This window comes from Dasypus novemcinctus, chromosome 8, assembly GCF_030445035.2.
Source record: "Dasypus novemcinctus isolate mDasNov1 chromosome 8, mDasNov1.1.hap2, whole genome shotgun sequence".
NCBI lineage: Eukaryota > Metazoa > Chordata > Mammalia > Cingulata > Dasypodidae > Dasypus > Dasypus novemcinctus.
In genome coordinates, this window is record NC_080680.1 from 120,077,614 (window position 1) to 120,096,589 (window position 18,976).

General features: G+C 44.4%; 2 protein-coding genes across 2 annotated transcripts in view; both read left to right on the plus strand.

Annotated features, from left to right (window-relative positions):
• GRIN3A (glutamate ionotropic receptor NMDA type subunit 3A) overlaps positions 1-18,976 on the plus strand; it is a 187,177-nt gene that overhangs the window by 156,853 nt on the left and 11,348 nt on the right. Inside the window, exons 7-8 of the mRNA XM_004471276.4 lie at positions 14,468-14,632; positions 16,165-16,241. Of these exons, the coding sequence (XP_004471333.1) occupies positions 14,468-14,632; positions 16,165-16,241 (242 nt within the window). The remainder of the gene's footprint in view (positions 1-14,467; positions 14,633-16,164; positions 16,242-18,976) is intronic.
• On the plus strand, positions 844-1,804 carry PPP3R2 (protein phosphatase 3 regulatory subunit B, beta). Its single transcript, XM_004471275.3, has one exon. It carries the CDS (start codon positions 876-878, stop codon positions 1,386-1,388), a length of 513 nt encoding a protein of 170 aa, XP_004471332.1. The 5' UTR covers positions 844-875; the 3' UTR covers positions 1,389-1,804.

Sequence of the window (18,976 nt, forward strand, 5' to 3'; positions counted from 1 at the left end):
CGGGACCTGTGTCTTCGCAAAAGAGGCTAGAATCCCGCAGTGTGTATATTCTTCAGGATTACTTGAGTGCCTGGGTGCCCCACGTAAGGAGGCCTGAGCTACCTGGGCGGTCTCCTGTAAAGACCCTCAGCCCTGGACCATAGGCTCTCCATCCTGGCTCCCCTCTCAGACAGTTATCAGACATTTGTAGGTACTATCAAAGCTTTGATGTATTATCTGATTAAATCCACAGACTAGGCCTCTGAAGTCAGCGTAAGTAGCCCTTGACTGCGGTTCACTGGGCCATTCCACAATAGTCATTAAGCAAGTACTGTATCCCAGGCACTGTGCTGAGGGCGCAGGGAGTAAGAGACGATGCCCTGCCCCCTTAGGGTTTACGTTCTAAGGAAAATAAAAGAGGGAGGAAGTGAGAAGACAAAATAAAGGCCAGAGGAATAGTGGTTGTAAGGGAAAGCGAGGAGGGCTGAGGGGGAGCCCCACCCTCCCCCTGCCCCGTCCCCCCTCACACCCGCAAGCTCCCACTCCCCCCCCCCAGCTTTCCCCTCACCCCTCTCTCCTTGCCCCCTCTTCTTTCCCCTCCACTCTTCCCCCCAGCTTTCCCCTCTCTCTGCCCTCCGTCCTCTCTCCCTCCCTCCCGGCTCCCCCACCAACCCTCTCCTCTCCTCCCACCTCCTCTCCTCTCCCTCATCCCCCTCCTCTCCTCTCCCCATCCCCCTCCACCCGGCCCCGCCTCCCTGCTCGCCCCCACCCCCAGCCTTCCCCGTTGGTGCCCCCACCCCCGCCGCTCCCGCCTCGCTCCACCGCCCGTTCGCTCGTCCCGCGAGTCCCCCCTGCGCAACCGCCCCCGCCCGGGCCGGCTGCGGGCCGCGTCCACCATGGGCAACGAGGCGAGCTACCCCGCCGAGATGTGCTCGCACTTCGACCCGGAGGAAATCAGGAGGCTGGGCAAGAGGTTCAGGAAGCTGGACCTGGACCACTCGGGCTCGCTGAGCGTGGAGGAGTTCCTGTCGCTGCCCGGGCTGCAGCAGAACCCGCTGGTGCAGCGCGTCGTGGACGTGTTCGACACGGACGGCAACGGCGAGGTGGACTTCAGGGAGTTCATCCTGGGCGCCTCGCAGTTCAGCGTCAAGGGCGACGAGGAGCAGAAGCTGCGCTTCGCCTTCAGCATCTACGACATGGACAAGGACGGCTACATCTCCAACGGCGAGCTCTTCCAGGTGCTGAAGATGATGGTGGGCTCCAACCTGCAGGACGCGCCGCTGCAGCAGCTGGTCGACAAGACCATCATCATCCTGGACACCGACGGCGACGGCAAGATCTCCTTCGAGGAGTTCTGCGCGGTGGTGGGGAACCTGGAGGTCCACAAGAAGCTGGTGGTGATAGTGTGAGCTTTTTTTTTTTTCTTCCTAAGAGCACCGCCTGCTTTCCTCCGCTCCCTTTCAAGATCTGCTCGAGATGTCCAGCTACCACCGTCTCCGCGGTTGACGTGGAACTGTTTCTCCTTGTGACCAGCTCGGGGTGAAGGAAGCCTTCCTCTCAACGGCCCAACTGCCAAGTGTGGGAGAGGGCGAGGGGAAGGACCGTGGTGGGAAAACAAAAGGAAATGACTTCCACAGGTGTCTTTGTTTTGATCCAGAGACCCAACTATGGAAAGTCAAGAACCCTAAAGGTTCAAAAATATGAAAATATTTGCTTTTATTTCCTCACAGTTTTATCCATGGGAGAAAATTGTATGATTTAAATCCGGTGCTACGTTGTGGTGTTGAGATGTCTCTAGACAGATGGATAAAGTATTGTTAACGTCCTTTCGTTTTGCCCTATGGCACAGCAGTCTGTAAGTTTATTTATGCGTCTTGCTGAATATTCAGGGACAAATGTATTTCTCTTTTGCTTAGTCTTTTTTCCTTACAGATTTATTTATTTCTCCCCACCCCCTCATTGTTTGCACTTGCTGTGTCTGTCTTTAGGAGGCACTGGGAGCTGAACCCCGGACCTCTGAAGTGGGAGGGAGGTACCTAATCTCTGGAACCACCTCTACTCCCTTCTTTGTTGTGCCTCTCATTATGTTTTTCCTCTCCATGTCTCTTGTGTCGTCTTGTTGCATCAGCTGGCCATGCCTGCCTGTTGAATCAGCTCAGTGTCTTCTTTAGGAGGCACCGGGAAACTCTGCTCACTGCTTCGTTGGGTCTCTCATTATGTTTTTTCTTCTTGTATCTCTTGTTGTGTCAGCATGCCACACCTGCCCATCATGCCAGCCCGTTGTCTTCTTTAGGAGGCACTGGGATCCAAACCAGATATCTCCCACATGGTAGGCAGGAGCCCAGTTACCTGAGCCTCCCATGCTTAGCACCTTTTAATCACCTTTCTCTGAGCAGCAATAACCCATCTTTGCCTTTCCTGGCCCAGTCTCCATGATGCATCCAGAAAACCCTACCCATTTGCATTGTCTTGAGGGCTAGGGGCCCAGTAGGTTCCTCCTTTCTCGTGGCACCAGCTCCTGAGCAGAAACTGGCTTCCGGGAGCTTGTAGGGGATGCTAAAGCTGGACTAAGTATCCAAGCCGAGTATCGGCCCCAGCATTGGTGGGTTGTCAGGCTTGGCCGCCTTAACCTCCATATTCAGATAAGAGGGTTTCTATCCGGCCAAGCAGGAAAGGAACCTTCCAGGAAAGCTCTCTTACCTCCAGCACTGACCCTCAGCCCAGGACGGAGGGCATGGGGCATATCCAGAGTCTTCCCACTCACCACAGGCAGCCAGGTTTGAGGTCAGGATGCCAAAGCACTGTTGCTCCCGGTGGTCGCGAGGCAGACGGCAGCACGTCCCCACGCAGAGGTGAAGGCTGTGCTGGCTGCGCTGGCTCAGCTGATCTTACAAGCGCGTCTGAGGCTTAGCAGGGAAGCCGAGAGCTCGCTCACCTAGGAAGCTTTTTCAGCCCAGGACCTGAACCCACCCAGCCGTGTGCTGGAGACTGTGTGTCCTGGGTGAGAGCCGAACTGGGAGCATCTGTCCCCAATTCTGTGTTCAGTGACATCCTGCTCATGGCTCGAAACCAGCCATGGTGGGAGTAGCATTACACCACAGGACACAGCAGCAGCTACAATGCAGGGATGGGTAGGGTTTGGGAAGAAGCCGTTTTCCAGTCAGTACACCCTGAGGGCTCCCAGCTCCCTGTCAGGGCACAAGCTGGCTTCAGAAGAGCTGAGTGGGGATTGGCCCCAACGTCTGCCCCTTCCCGCCAACCTCGTCTCACATTGGCTCAAGCTCCTGTGTGCCACATTCTTGCCCTACACGTACTTAAGCAAAGGGACCCCACTCAGGCATTTTTCTCAGGACAAGAATTAGCTGGCAGTTCATCTTGATTTTAAAAAAAGAAAAAGGAAAAACAAGGTCACAAATTTCATCATTGGCTGGGCACCCTTGTAGTAAGGCACCCTGCTACCTTTTATATAATAATTACTTAGGAACCATAAAGATTAGGAATCACAGTCCTTTTAATTCCTGCGCATTTCTAAAAACTATTACTATTTAGGAAAGACCCCCAATCCTGTAGTGATAAAAGGAAAAACTCCATTGCAGGATAGTATCATTGAAAGACTCAGAAATACCTGGGTTTGGATTCAGTCACAGGTAGGTTTGGTTTTTTTTTTCCTTTTTTTTTTTTTGTCTTTATTTTTTAATGTTACATTCGAAAAATATGAAGTCCCCATATATCCTCCACCCCCCTCACCCCACTCCTCCCACAACAACCACCTCCTCCAACATCATGGGACACTCACTGCACTAGGTGAACACATCTGCTGCACCATGTGGTCAAAGGTCCACATTACAGTTTACACTCTCCCCCAGTCCACCCAGTGGGCCATTGGAGGACACACAATGTCCAGTAACTGTCCCCGCAGTACCACCCAGGACAACTCCAAGTCCTGAAAATGTCCCTACATCACATCTCTTCTTCCCACTCCCCACCCCCAGCAGCCATCATGGCCACTTTCTCTAACAGGTAGGTTTTTTATCAAAGCTCCACCTCGTATTTGCTGTGTGATCATCAGCAACTTACTTAGCCTCTCTGTGTCTTTCCTCTTAAAAATGAAGATCATTCCTACATCACAGGATTGTTTAGTGGAGTCAAAAAGATAAAATACATAAATGCAGTCATTCCACTGGTTCCCTTCCCCCTTCATCCCTTCCTACAAGATCACCATGTAAAGGAGACCCCCTGGGTCCTTGGGGGTCCTCACTTAGCACTTAGCCACGCCCACACTGAAACTCCTACCACAGCAGAGACCTGGGACATTTGTGAAGTCCCCACCCAGAAAGAAAACAATGGAAACATTATCAATGTCCTCCCTACCCCCTCATTTGCAGGGGATGATAGACTTCTTGAGAACCAGAGAAAATTTCAGAGAGAATCATTCACTCCCAACCTATTTGACTTTGTGGAGGAAACTTTACGGTACTCCACAAGGAAAGTGAGTGTCCATGAGACTAGCCGGAGGGGACCTCTTACGGAGAGGCATTATTTGCATACCCTGCAGTGTGCACACTAAAATTTGGAAAATTTTAAATTACGACTAGAGGTTTGAGACAAGTTGGATTACACATATCAATTCAGCAAGAAAGGAAAAGTATTGCAACTTCTGGAGTGCCTGGAATGAACAAGATAATTGCTCAGTCAGAATCTACCCAGTCCAGTTTTGTGGCAATGTGGCAATACCTTGAACTGACAGTCTGTCTCTGACTTCAGCTTTGGAAAGTTGGGGTAGTATGGATATTTGGGGAAGAAGGTCACGTTCACTTTCAGGTTAGAATGCCTTGTTTTTTTCTCTCAGTTAATTGCTGGCTGTCAGCAATCTAGTTCTATACAAGTCCTTGGGGCAATAAGAGTTAACACTTACTGAGCTGGCAGTTACTTGCCATCATTACTATCTGGCAGGTACTTTTACATTTGTTATATCATTTAATCGTTGAAAATACATTGTGAGGTGGGTGCCATCATCTGGGTTTCTAGTCTTCTCCAAGCTCCCCACTGATTATAGTGGCAAAGTAAGGACTTAAACCCAGCTTTCTTCCCCCAAACCCTGAGCCTTTTTTCCACCACTGCACTGCCTCCTCCTTTTATGTTTCCTATGTTTACCTGCCTCAAATTATTTCTGATAGTCTTATAAGTAGAATCAAATCAAGCCCCAGTTTTCACAAGGGAGGAAACTGGGGCCCAAAGAGGTGAAGTTGCTTGTTGAGGGAAAACAAGATCAAAGTAAAGCCCCCCACAATTTGATCCTATGCATTGCAAAGAAACCGGTAGATTAGGCAAGACTGCTTTCAGCTGTCTTCCACTTTCATCTCATCTTGAGAAATAGGTGGCAGTATTTAGATTAAACTGATAACAGCCACCAATATGCCTTGAGGTCACACCAATAACAACATGCTATTTTGACTCCTACATCAATGGATTGTGACCATACTCTCTACCATATGTTGCAATCCCCAGACCAGGAGGCAATTTTTGGGGAAAAAAATTATATATATATATGATCTTAGTGCAGTTGGCTTAAAAGCATTTTCAAGGAAAAGCATTTTAGAAATTAAAAATGTACAAATTCCATTCTTCCCTTGTGCTTCTGAGTCTCTCTGCTGGGATGCAGAGTAGGTAGTTTAGTCTGGCTGCCATAGTTATCTATTTTGCATTCTTTGGAAAGGGACAGACTGGGAGTTTTTTTAAGACAGGGTGGCATCATTATAGATAGCAAGGTCATAAGCCTGAGAATCAGAACTGGGCTCTTGACCTGTTGAGCTGGCTACTCTAACTAGCCCAGGGGTCAGTGACTGTGTGAGAAACAACCATGAATTGTAAGTCAGGTGTCATTTTGTAAAGGGATGAATTGATTCATAGTGATGCAGGTAAGAGCAGTTTGATTAGATTATTCCATTAAGGCATAGCCCAGAGTGGGTCTTAATCCTTTTATTGGAGTCCTTTATACACAAGATGGATATACAGAGAAAAAAGGCCACAGACACAGAGAGAAACCTCCAGAAACTGAGAGAGAGAGAGAGCCCCATAGGTCAGAAGCTGAAATCAATGGAACATGGGAGAGAGAAAGTCACAAAAAGAACAGCCAAAAACTGAAGGCAACAGAGCCTAGAGGAGAGTCAGAGACCAGCAGGTGCCGCTGTATGCCTGATCGCCCATAGCTCCAGCTCTGGGGAAAAGCGTCTCCTGATGCTACCTTGATTTGGACACTTTCACAGCCTTAGAACTATAAACTTATAAGTTAACTAATCCGCACTTTAAAGAACAGCCCATTTCTGGTATATTGCCTTGGCAGCCTTTAGCAAACTAGAATGCCCCACCCTGTCTGAAATGCACAATTGACCAAAAGATATAAATACATGATTTTCACAAAAAGAGATAGAAAAAAATGAAAAAATATTCAGTGTCACTAGTTTGATAAATTCGAATCAGAATATGTAAACTGGGAAAAATAATTTATTTTAAAAATGAGGATTGGCCAGGATGTGAACATCCTGTGTGGTGGGTTTGTAGAGTGGCATTGGGAATGGTTTCTGCCTTTTTGAAGGCCATGAAAATATACCAAGAGTCTTGAAAACAGTTATATCCTCTGACCCAGTAATGCCACCCATTGCAATACATATATGTACCAACAAAGAACCAAAAATTATTTTTAAACACTGTACACAAAAGACTTTTATTGCAGCAATATTTATAATATATTAAAAAATAAATCATATTCAAACAAATACCTGACAGTTTGGGAGTAGTGAAGTCAATTATTATTTAAAAAATAGGTGATACTGGGGAGTGGATGTAGCTCAAGTGCTTCCCATTTATGAGATCCAAGATTCAATCCCTGGTACCACCTATAAACCAACCAACAAACAAAAAACACAACTCTCATTGAGGAGCAGATGTAGCTCAGTGGTTGAGTGCCTGTTTCCCATGTACAAGGTCCTGGTTCAAACCTTGGTACCTCCTAAAATAGGTGATAGTATCCAGTCATTAAAATAAACAAATGAAATGACTATGTAAACCCAGAAATTTGAACAGTAATATTTAGTTTTCCTTAAAAGCATAATGCATCATCATTATATCCTGTGATTACAACTCTGGAAAATATATTTGCATGTGATCATAGTTCAAAAGAAGAAATGGAGAATTGAAAGTCTTTGTTTTTACAGTAAAAAGATTGTGCGTAATCACCTCAATTTTAATTTTAAAAAATAATTTTTCTGAGTTTTTAAGCTGTTTTCATAGTAAATTAAAATTTTCAACAGACTCTGGAATAGAGTTAATGTAGCAAATTAAGTTCCAGTTCCAAGCCTACAAGGTAGATGCTAGAGACTCGGGGGGTTCAAGGAGCAGAGAGACGCAGCCCATCCTCAGCAACGTAGGCAGGGACGGTGTTGATGAGCCGCTAAGCTGTTTCTAGATCTTAGTTCTCTAGAGCTGCCAGAGCAAAGAACCACCAACTGGGTGGCTTCAAACCACAGAGACATACTGTCTCACAGTTCTGGAGGTCAGAAGTCAGAAATCAAGCCATCCTTGGGCTGTGCTCCCTTGGGCACCTCTAGGGGAGTCTTTCCTTGCTTCTTGAAGCTCCTGGTGTTTGCCAGCATCCCTTGGCTTTTGAGGTGCATCATGCCCATCTCCAGTCAGTCTTACAAGGACACCAACCATGTTGGATTAAAGCCCACCCTAATCCAGTATGACCTCATCTTAACTAATTACATCTTCAAAGACCCAACTTCACAGTCTCTGGATTTGGGGTTAGGATTCAAACTTGTCTTTTGGGCAACACAAGTCAACTCAGGTTAGAGATGGCACAGGTGTCCGAGGCACCAGGACCCAGGAAGTGATGGGAAGCTCTGGCAGACCCTGACTGCTGTCGGTCTAGAACCTTCTGCTTACCCACATGGGTAAGCACTGTTAACTTCAGCTCATGCAGTGTCTCCCTGGATTTTTTTCTTTTATTAAATGTGAGATTTCAGGCTTTTCTTCATGAGAAAATTCTAGATTCTCTGACTGAATCTCATCTTCTTCTTCATGATTGCTGTTAAATGCCTTTTTAGAAATCCTGAATGATTACACCACTCAGTCTTACCCCACCCTCTCCAGCCGAGCAAACTCTCTCCTGTGGGAAACCCTGCGTTTGATACCTCTGGAGTCCGTAGGCTATGAAGGAATCCATCTTCTTCTACCTCTCCCCAACAAAGGGCTGTATGTCTAGACACAACAATGAATTCTGCTAAATTTTATTGAGCTACTCCACCTCTGGGTAAAAATAGTAAGGGAAGAAAAAAAAAAATATATATATATATATATATACACACATATATCAGGTTTTCAAAATTAAAACAGCCTTTGCCTCCTCTTCCTGCTCCTGACTATCCACAAGTCATCAATATTCCAGAAGCATCCAAGCCTTTCTTTTCTTCACCTCTCACCAAAATCATTACTAAAATCATTATTTAAAAAACAAAGAACTTTTTTGAGCACTAGGATTTGGCTTAAGAAACTCAGAGAGGAGATCATGCAAAATTTAATGCACTGGATCATGGGAAAACAAAGGGATTTCCCTGGTTCTTATAGTCATTTTGCTCTGGGGAATTGCACTTAATAGGTACTTGAACTCTTGAGGGTAATCGTAACTAAGGTCCTTCTCAAATAGGTATTTCATTCAATGAACATATATTGAGCACCTACTATATACCAGGTTCTGGAGACATGGCAAAGAAAGGCAGACCCTTAGTCTGTCAGAGATGCCTTCCTAGGGCAGGCTCACCATTCATTGTAGTCAGCATTCTGCATGAGAAATGGTCTGTCACAAAAGGCTTCTCTGCTATTGTGTGATCTTCCCAACTCAGAGCTAAAATCCTCTGAGTGATACATCCTCCAGTCTATTAGAGTCTTTGGTGGCAAGCCACAGCTTGATCTAGGCTTGGAAAGAGGATGGTCAATAGGATAATGGTGAGACTCAATGTTCTAAAGTAAGAAGAGCAACAGATGAGGCCTGAGGAGTGGCAGGGCTCAGCTGGGGTCCAGGGATGCCGTGGCGTGAACTAGGGAACTAACATTTGGGGGCACCAACGTTGGAAATGACTCTGCTCCAACCACTTTCAATGCCGAATATCTCTGCTGCAGATGCAAATTGGCCTAACTGGGGCCCCATCCCTGGCCCTGGCACCAGGCAGTGGGGTCCTGTGATCGGTGGGTGCCCCTAAATCACATGAAGAGTGGGGAGGGCACCCCCAAAGGAAAGGATCCTCAGCAAACACAGCCAATGTACTTCCACTAGAAGCTGGCTGAAAAGATTATCTTCACTCTGCAATGTTTTACTTTATTATTTTAAATATATTTTCCTCCCTTTTCCAGATTGATGAATACTGACATTATCAGAGTGGCAAATGGCCCCAGCTCTCCAGGCTTCAGTTTTCTCACCTGTCAAGTGCGAATAGCCATACTTGGAAGTGTGAATACCAATATTATGCTCCCTCGCAGAAGTATTTTAAGAAATTCCTGAGATACTTGAAAGTGTTTTTTTTTTGGGGGGGGGAGGTGAAATTAATACAAATTTTTATCCTACAGAATGGATTCCAGCTTTCATGTGCTTTCATTCATTCATTCAAAAGTTATTTATCAGGTGCCTAATATCTGCTAGACACTGTTTCGAAGTCTGAAGTCAAGGTGTCAGGAGCGTCTTGCTCTCTGTGAGGGCTCTAGGGAGAATCCTTCCCTGCCTCCCCCACTTCAGGTGGCCCCAGGCATTCCCTGGCTCGTGGCAGCACAGCTCCAATCTCCACCGCCATCTTTGCCTGGCCGCCTTCCCCTTGTGTGCATGGCTCTCGCTGTTCTCCTCTCCCCTTCTTGTAAGGACACCAGTCATCTTGGATGAAGGGCCCAGCCTACTCCAGGCTGACATCATCCTAACTAATTACACCTGAAATGATCCTATTTCCAAATAAGGGCACATTCTGAGTACTGGGAGTTAGGACTTCAACAGACCCTTTTGGAGGACACAGTTCAAGCCATAATATCAGGAGGAAACTAAAGCAAGTAAGAGGATGTGTTCCTCCTAGCAAAGGAAAGAAGGTTGGGAAGGATTTTCCCTTCTCTAGCGTGATTAGGGCAGGCTTCCTTGATCTAGTGACATCTGAGCAGAGATCTCAAGAACACAAGGCAAGCAGCCACATCCACTCCTGGTGGAAGAGTCTTCAGGCAGAACAAACAGAAAACGGAACAACCCTGAGGCAGGAATTTGCTGGGTAGATTTAAAGAACAGAGAACAAGCCAAAGGGGCTGAAAGAGTGAGCAAATAAGAGAGAAGAAAGGTAAGAAGTTAGAAAGGAAGCAGGGACTAGATCATAAAGCCTTGAAGGACCTTGCAAGGACCCTGACATTTGCTCTGCATGAAGCGGAAAACCGTGGTTGGGCTCTGAGCACAAAAAAGATGTGACATTTTGAAAGGGTCATTCTTGCAACTAAAGGGAAACCAATTAGGAGGCTATTTCAATAATCTGAGTAGAGGAGGATGGCTTGGGTCAGAGTGATTGTGGTGGTGGTGGGAGGTGGTCAGATTCTAGATCTACCTTAAATATGGAGTCCAGGATATTTATACTCAGACTAGACGGGGGATGCTAGAGAAAGCTGAAAGGGACTCTAAAGGCTTTCAACCTGAGCAGTTGCAAGGATGGAGGTTCTACTGAGATGAGAAAGATCTCAAGGAGCAGGTTTGAAGAGGGGAATTAGGATTTTGCTTTTGATGTGTTAAGTTTAAGATGCGTCTGTTAGATATCCAGTAGAGAAGCTGGGTGGGCAGTAGGGAAGAAAGATAGACATTTGGGAGTCATTGGCATAGAGGAGCTATTTAAAATCATGAGTCTAGTTGAGAAAGTGGGGATAAAGAATTGAAGACATGTTTATGTTTAAGGTCAGGAATGTGGGAAGTAACCAGCAAAGGAGACTGGGGTAGAACAAAGAGAAAGAGAGAGAGATAGAAAAAAAAATGTAGAAGATGTATCTCAGAAAGGAGGGAGTAATCAATGGTTTCCAAGCAGCTAATATGTTGAATGAGGTGAAAACTGACCTCTGAATTTGGCATCATGGGGGTCACTGATGACTTTGTTAAGTGTTGTTTTGGTGATGAGTGGGGACAAAACCCTGTTCAGAGTGGACCCAAGAGAAAATAGGAGGATAGGAATTGGAAGTGGTGAGTATAGATCACTCTTTAGAGGATCAGAGAAATTGGAGGTTGCTGTGTGTTTCGGGGTGAGGGTAGGGAGCCAAGAGGATTAGCTGCATAGGACTTGATCAGTAACTTCTAAAGAAAAGGATGAGTGAAAGGCCTGAATGGCATTTCTTGCTGGAAGCTTGAGCACGGGTCAGCTCTCAAGCCAGCTGGCTGATGTGTCAGGTGTCCACATCTGGGCAAGATCCAAAGCAGGGGTTGGACAGCAACAAAATTGGTGCTCTTGGCCTCCACATATCACGGAAGCACTGATAATCTGGGTGGCAGGTGGATATTACATTTGGTAATACAGGCATCTGTCTTTAGCTAAAGCCCATCTGCTCCTGGAAATGTATTGGCTGGTGAATTGACAGATGGTGGGAGCTGTTTTCATTATTGTTTTAAGTGTTTATAGTTTTATTAATGCCCTGGTGAAAAATCCGCTGTCTAATCACAAGGTCACTTTTTACTGGCCTTTGCAGTCCCCTTGACTTTCTTCATTCTGCTCTTATGTTCCTTTTGCTGTTTTCTTGAGGTTTTTTTTCTTCTCATACAGGCCATGTTTTGCAAGTGTTATGTCTGCATAATCCAAGGAATCGTAAATCATAATCCAAAGCCCATTGTTTTGCCACCACCACAGTGGGTTCTGAATACCAATGCAAAGATGACACCCGGTCTTCTCTTGTACATTATGGCTAGTTTTCCCCAAATTTCTGTCTTAGGTTCTGTTGCCTTCCCAGGGTGAAGGATGTCAATGACCTTTTGTTTCTGCTGAAGTGGTCAGTCCTGAACTTCCTGGTCCAGATAGTTACCGTGTCATTCATGGTAGTGGGCAATCCTCAGGCAGCCAAGAAGGAAAAGCCATTTCCATTATTTGTAATGGGAAAAATAATTAGACATTCCTACTTCATCCAAAAATCCCAGCCAGTTTCCCTATAACTAAAACACTCTTAAACACCTGTAAGTATTTAATATCTAATACACACACATGGACTGTTATATACCATAACCCACCATGGATTTCTGCATAATATAAAGCATTTAAAGCACCAATTCTTTAACACTAAATTAGTGGGTCTATCTGGGTACAGCATGCAGAATACAGTATCAGATACAAACTGTGCTTTCTCTCCACATGGCAATGAATATGTACTAATGAAAATGAACACTGTAATAAAATGTTGAAGAAGCAGAATGAGCATAAATAACATTTAGCAAAAACAAAACAAAACAAGCAACACAATTCTTTAAATGGTTATTTACTTACTAAAGCATTGACAAAATGTGACTGGGTAGGTTATGGCGAGCTTGTGAAAGCTAACATGAAATCATAAAGGTTGGTTTGTCCATGGCTAGAGCCAGTCTTCTCTCCTCAACACTTGAGCCTTGGGGTGTGTGTGGCTTGAGCTATCAAATGAAGCTGCAGACAAAACAAGGGGTTGAAAATTTTTAAAAATTCAAAACAATGTCTGTTTCCATTCACTTTGCTTGCATTTATATAGCTCTTGACAACATAAGATGGGCCTTGAAATTGCATTTCTAAATGTGATATTTCTAACTCATGTCACTTGTAACCGCAATCATCTTGTCTGCACAATCTAAATGTATTTTTAAAATTTGACATTAAGTATCCATTTTTCCTCTTCTTCCTCTTCCTCTGACAAATGGTGAGATTTGAGATGAGCAAGTTCCTCTTGATGAAATTTTTTTTTCTTTGGATAATGTGGGGTGGATGCGCAGATCTTAAAGCACAGCATGTTTAAATAACATAATCCTAGGCGAAGAGCGGCTGAATTACAGCTGCAGCTGTACATCTTATCACCCAGACTCAGACACAACATAAACATTTTCACTGGTGCGCACAGGCAGATTTATAGTGGATTTGAATTCAGATGGTGAATTTTGAACAAAAATTTTTGCACACTGCTATAATGAATACACAGCAAGAATTCTGATAGCAAGGGAGTAAGTGGTGTTTGCTTGAAAGCCACGCAGGATTTGGCATCAGGCAGTCAGGGCTTCAAAGTTTGGCTCTCTCACTTCTTAGTTTATGATCATGGGTAAGGAAATTAATCTTTAGGAGCCTCAATTTATGGGAGTAGCTTACAGGATTATGATAAACCCATCCTATATGGTGCACACATATTAGATGCACAGTAAAAGAACAAGAATTACTTTCATTAGTCTATTAGTGTGTGTTGTAAACAAAAGAAGTTTAAGAAAAGAAATGCATAATCTAAACCAAACACAGCCTGTTTGTTATCAGGGTAATAAGAAGAAAATGAGACTAGTAATTTTTATGCACAAGAGAACAAGGGAAACCATGCATCTAAAGGCAAAATAACTCATTTGCCTCTGTAAACGTAATGTAGGTAGAAAATGAAGTTACGTTTCTTTGTAAATGTAAATACAAAAATTACATTTTTCTTTCTCATCTTGGTGCAGTGCCTTATAAGAAAGCAGGGCCCGTTCGTTTACCATTTTGCTGAATGCTTGGTGATGCTGGCGTTAAACTTCAGGATGGATTCCCCCAGTTAGTTCTTCATCCACAGCAGCAATAGACTGAATCTTCTCCAATAGCCACATGACAACTGGTCCAGGCCAAGGGCTATTTTCAAACACATTTGTGTGTATTCTCTGGAGGGCAGGGTTAGGCAGTGGTACAGAGATGTCCCCGAAAGAGCGCCCCTCCCCACCAAACACTTTCCTAGATTGGCGTGCCTTGTTCCCTGGGTCTGAGCTTCTGGCTCCATTCCATCTGTCCAGTTGTCTTGCCTTGTGCCTCCGTCTGCGGAGCCCCCTCTCTGCTCTTGTCTTACCTTCTCCAGAAGCCCAGCACTGGTGCTGGATCCACAGACACTGCTGGGAGTGTCGGCATGAAGGAAAAGAGAGCCCATGGCCCAACCTCCCTGCCTCCCTCTATCTTCTCTCCTCCCTCTCCGCCCTCCTTCCCTCCCTCTCTCCTCTGCCCTCTCTTGACAGTCCCGTGGTCCAGACCCAGGCATGCACCCCTCCATGCAACTCCAGGGACCATTCATCTAGCAGGACTGCGGCACTCAGCCCAGCCCTGGCCCCATCCGGTAGTGAAACCTGCAGGGCACACTGGAAAGCAGCCCATCCTCTCCAGCTTGCCTGGAGCTCAGAATAAAGAATCTGAGTCTCCGAGGGCAAGCCTGGAGGCAGCCGCAGCTCAGTGTCCATCACCTCCCCTTTCCTGTTCTGCCGCAGACTTTGCAAATGGGCATCAAGCACTTCTCTGGACTCTTCGTGCTGCTGTGCATCGGGTTTGGTTTGTCCATCTTGACCACCATTGGCGAGCACATCGTGTACAGGCTGCTGCTGCCACGGATCAAAAAGAAATCCAAGCTGAAGTACTGGCTTCACACTAGCCAGGTGAGTGCCAATGGGGCCTCGCTCCAATAGTCTTATGCTTTTTTCCAATCTTTTTTTTTTAAGATGCATAGATTACACAAAATGTTACATTAAAAAATATAAGAGGTTCCCATATACCCCACTCCCCACACCCCCCACTCCTCTCACATCAACAACTTCTTTCATTAGTGTGGTACTTTCATTGCATGTGATGAGTACATTTTGGATCACGGCTGCACAGCATGGACTATGGTTTATGTTGTAGTTTACACTTTTAAATGCCCCAGCATGGGAGGATCCAGGGCCCTGTGTGGGACAGACAGATGGCCAGTTACCAAGAGAGGATGGAGCTCCCTCTCTCTCATTTAATCATTTCCCCCTTAAGTTAAGCTCTCCCACAACGCCCCTTTCCTTTCATCTAACTGTCCCCTGTTGCTCAGAATGGATTACTCAGAAAGGAGGCACTAGAAATTTTTTCAGTTGATTTCACTTAAGAGTGGCCATTTGAATAGATGGTATTAAAGATTTGCTCCCTACAGATAATTTTCTTCCCACAATAGAAACCCATTAAATGAACTTGAAGGCCCCGAAGTCCCTGTTCCCTTTAGGCTGAGCCCCCCTGCCCGTTCTCTCTGCTTTTTCCCTGTGTCAGGGGTTTGGGGTCTGCTGGCATGAGGGCCACGCCTCATAGGACCACAGTTCTTTCATGGCATCCAGACACCAACATACTGGTTTACAGAAAGAGCAGAAACTGCCAAGTACATCAACCGAACACTCATTTGTACCAGCAAGCATGCTCATTTGCACATCTCTCCCTGAAGGGAATTGACATGAAGAGCCCAAATAGAGTCAGAAGGCTTCTTGCTAATGAATGGGCTCTAGCAGGGGGAGCAGGGGATTGTCGGAAAAGAACTCCCCAGTAATGGGTCCCCCTGCACTCCCAGGACTCAGTCACTCGACGTCAAGAGCAAGGCTGCCAGCTCACTGATTTGGCACCATTCATCTGTTCTCGTGTTGACCTCCTGCCTCTGGTAACACATCACCTTTTTACCAGATGGGTTACTATCATTGATCTGGTTTCTTTGAACCTTGTTCTTCCTACTTTCAGCCTACAAAGTAGGAAGAAGACCTAAGAAGAGCTCTGCAGACACCTGGTCTCTTGCTTTGCATATCAGTTTGATTAGTTGAACTGTCACTATGTTGGCTACTCAGAAGTTCAGACTTAAGTTTTTTACTTACCTTTGGCTATTGTGCAAACTTTTTTGCTGCACATCAGTTATGATAGCTCTTCTTTATATTGCATAATTTCTTTTACAGTCAAGAGCATTTCTAAACTCTTTTTCTCCCGAGAGGGTAATAATCTATAATGTGATCTCTTGCTATTTTGAGATTTCAGACTGAATGTTGATCAACTTGGGGGCATCCTAGAAATTTGTGTGAAAAGGCCAAAATTTGTGGAAACTAGATGTACTCTTAGATCTCGGGGCATAGTTTGTCCCTGTCTCAAATGTGTCTCTAATGATTTCTACCTGTGAGTCTGTTCTTTCCACCAGAGATTACATAGAGCACTAAACACATCATTTGTAGAGGAAAAGCAACAGTGTTTTAAGACCAAGCGTGTGGAGAAAAGGTAAGAACTCCAGGTGTCTTTATATTTTTTAAAATAAAAGTTCAGAGATGTAGCTGAGCCTCCATACACAAAAGGGAAATTATATATACATTATCAGACTATAAGAACTAGGTTGATGGTAAATAAAATTGATATAAATACATGTAGTTTCAGTTATAGAGAAGTAGAATAAATACACACACACATAAATGGACAGTGAAATGCAGTATAGGCAATATAATGTCTTTAGAAGTATGGGTGTAGACTGACTTCTGGGGAAGATGGTAGAGCAGGGAGTTCTAGGACTCAGTTCTTCCACCAAAACAGCTATTAAACAGGCAGGAACAGTCTGAAACAGCAATTCCAGGGAAGCGCTGGGAGAAGAGACTGATAAATTACGGTAATGAACTGTAAAGTGCTCTCTCCGTGCTGTGGCTACTGGTGCCCATCCCCCATTTTCCTGGCAGGCCACCGCAGGTTCCAGTCCCTGGCCAGCTGCTACTGACAGAAAGGAACATAAAAAGCCCCTTCCCCAAGAATAGGGGTGTGCACAGCTGATCACTGACCATGGTTATTGATGAGCAAATTTAGATCTCTGGGTCCCAGATTTGAGACTATTTCAACCCACCCTGGACAAAGGCAGCAGCAGCCATTGTTTCAACCCTCCTTGGACAGGGGTGGAGGCAGTGGAGATTTGAAAACACAGGGCTTCCTCTAGGCTGTGGGGGGAAATTAGTTGAAGGGCTGCACTTTCTGGGCAAGTCAGAAAAGCTCAGCTTAGGCAGGCCATTGGAAGAGTTTTTAGCACCCTTCCTGACCCCCCTGCACAGGGGACTTTGGAGCCAGTTTGCATCTCCTTTGTGAGTATCTGGCCCTGTTTTGGCTGGGAAAGACTGAATTGGGAAAGTCCTTCCTGGAGTGACTCTCCTCCCATAGTTTGCCTCCAGGAAAAAGCAGCGTAAGACAATGAAAGGAGTGTTAAAAACTATAGAGGCAGACAGTCTGGGACAAAGACCTACTATCTTTGGATACCTAGGAGAAGGAGATTTGTCCTTGGGAAGCAGAAGGGAGAATCAAACTCCTGAAGACAAGGGAACTCCAGAACAACTAACAAGCAAAAATTCAAGACAAGAGAGAAACCTCAAAAGACTGGAAAAACCTTGCACACTGCATTTGCCTTGGACAGACCTTCCTTGATAGGAGGGCTGAGGCTCAAGAAAACCTCTCTATTTTCACCAGCTGGTAACAAAACCAGGAAACAGCAAAGGGAGTAAATTCCAGAGTTAACTTTTTAAAAAATATATTTTCATTACAGAAGTTGTGAACTTACAAAACAATCCTGCACATGTGTAGAATCCCATACAATAACCCTTCACCAACACACCTCACCACTGTGGAACATTTGTTACAGACTGTGAGATAATATCATCAGATTATTACCCCTAACTATGGTTTATAGCTTATATTTGGCATAATTTTTCCATACCCTCCTATTATTAACACAACATGCCTTTGGCATTGATGTAAGAATATTACAGTATTGCTGTTAACTATCATCCATAGATTACCTTAATTGTATTTTTCCCATGCTTCTCCACATCCCCACCACCCTGCATTAGAGGCATATATCCATTCTAGTTCACAGAAGGACATTCTTGCATTTGTACTATTAACCACAATTCTCATTCCCCTCTGGGTTTACTGTGTTATTCAGTCCCTAGATTATTCTCTAGCTTTCTTTCAATTGGCATTTACATCCCTAGACTACCCTTTTCAGCCACAATCCCATTTATAAACCAGCTGCTACTCACTATATGTGTTATCATCAACTCTATCCATTTCCACACATTTACAGTCAAGTTAATTAAAACTTCTACATACATTAAGCATCAGTACCATTTCACAGCCCTCCTCTTATTTCCTAATAACCTATATACTCTGAGTTTTAACTCCATGATTTTATTCTTTATATTTAGTCAATATTACTGAGGCCATGCAATATTTATTCTTTTGCATCTAGCTTGTTTCACTTAGTATAATGTCTTCAAGATTCATCCATGTTATTATGCGTATCCCAATTTCATTTCTTCTTACTGCAGCATAGTAATCTGTCGTATGTATATACCACATTTTGTTTATCCATTCATTGGTTGATGGATACTTGGGTTGTTTCCCTCTTTTGGCAATTGTAAATAACACTGCTATGAATATTGGTGTATAGATGTCTCTTCATGTCACAGTTTTAAGTTCTGGATATATTCCTAGTAGAGGAATTGCTAGATCATATGGCAGTTCTATATTTAGCTTCCTGAGGACCTACCAAACTGTCTTCCACAGAGGCTACACCATTTTACAGTCCCACCAACAGTGAAGGAGTGTTCCTATTTCTCCACATCCTCTCCAACATTTACTGTTTTCTGTTTTTTTAATGGCCATTCTATGTACTGTAAGATAATATCAAATTATCATTTTGATTTGCATTTCCCTAATAGCTAGTGATATAGAACATTTTTTCATGTCCTTTTTGGCCATTTGTACTTCTTTGGAGAAAAGTTTAAGTCTTTTGCCCATTTTTTAACTGAATTGCTTGCTCTTTTATTATTGAGTTGTATGATCTCTTTATATAGAAAGGAAATCAAACCTCTATCAAATATGTGCTTTCCAAATATTTTCTCCCAGCAGAGTTACATTTTAAAATACTAAAATACATAGTGTATAACAAAGAAGTACAGTACAGACAAAGAAACAGGAAATGA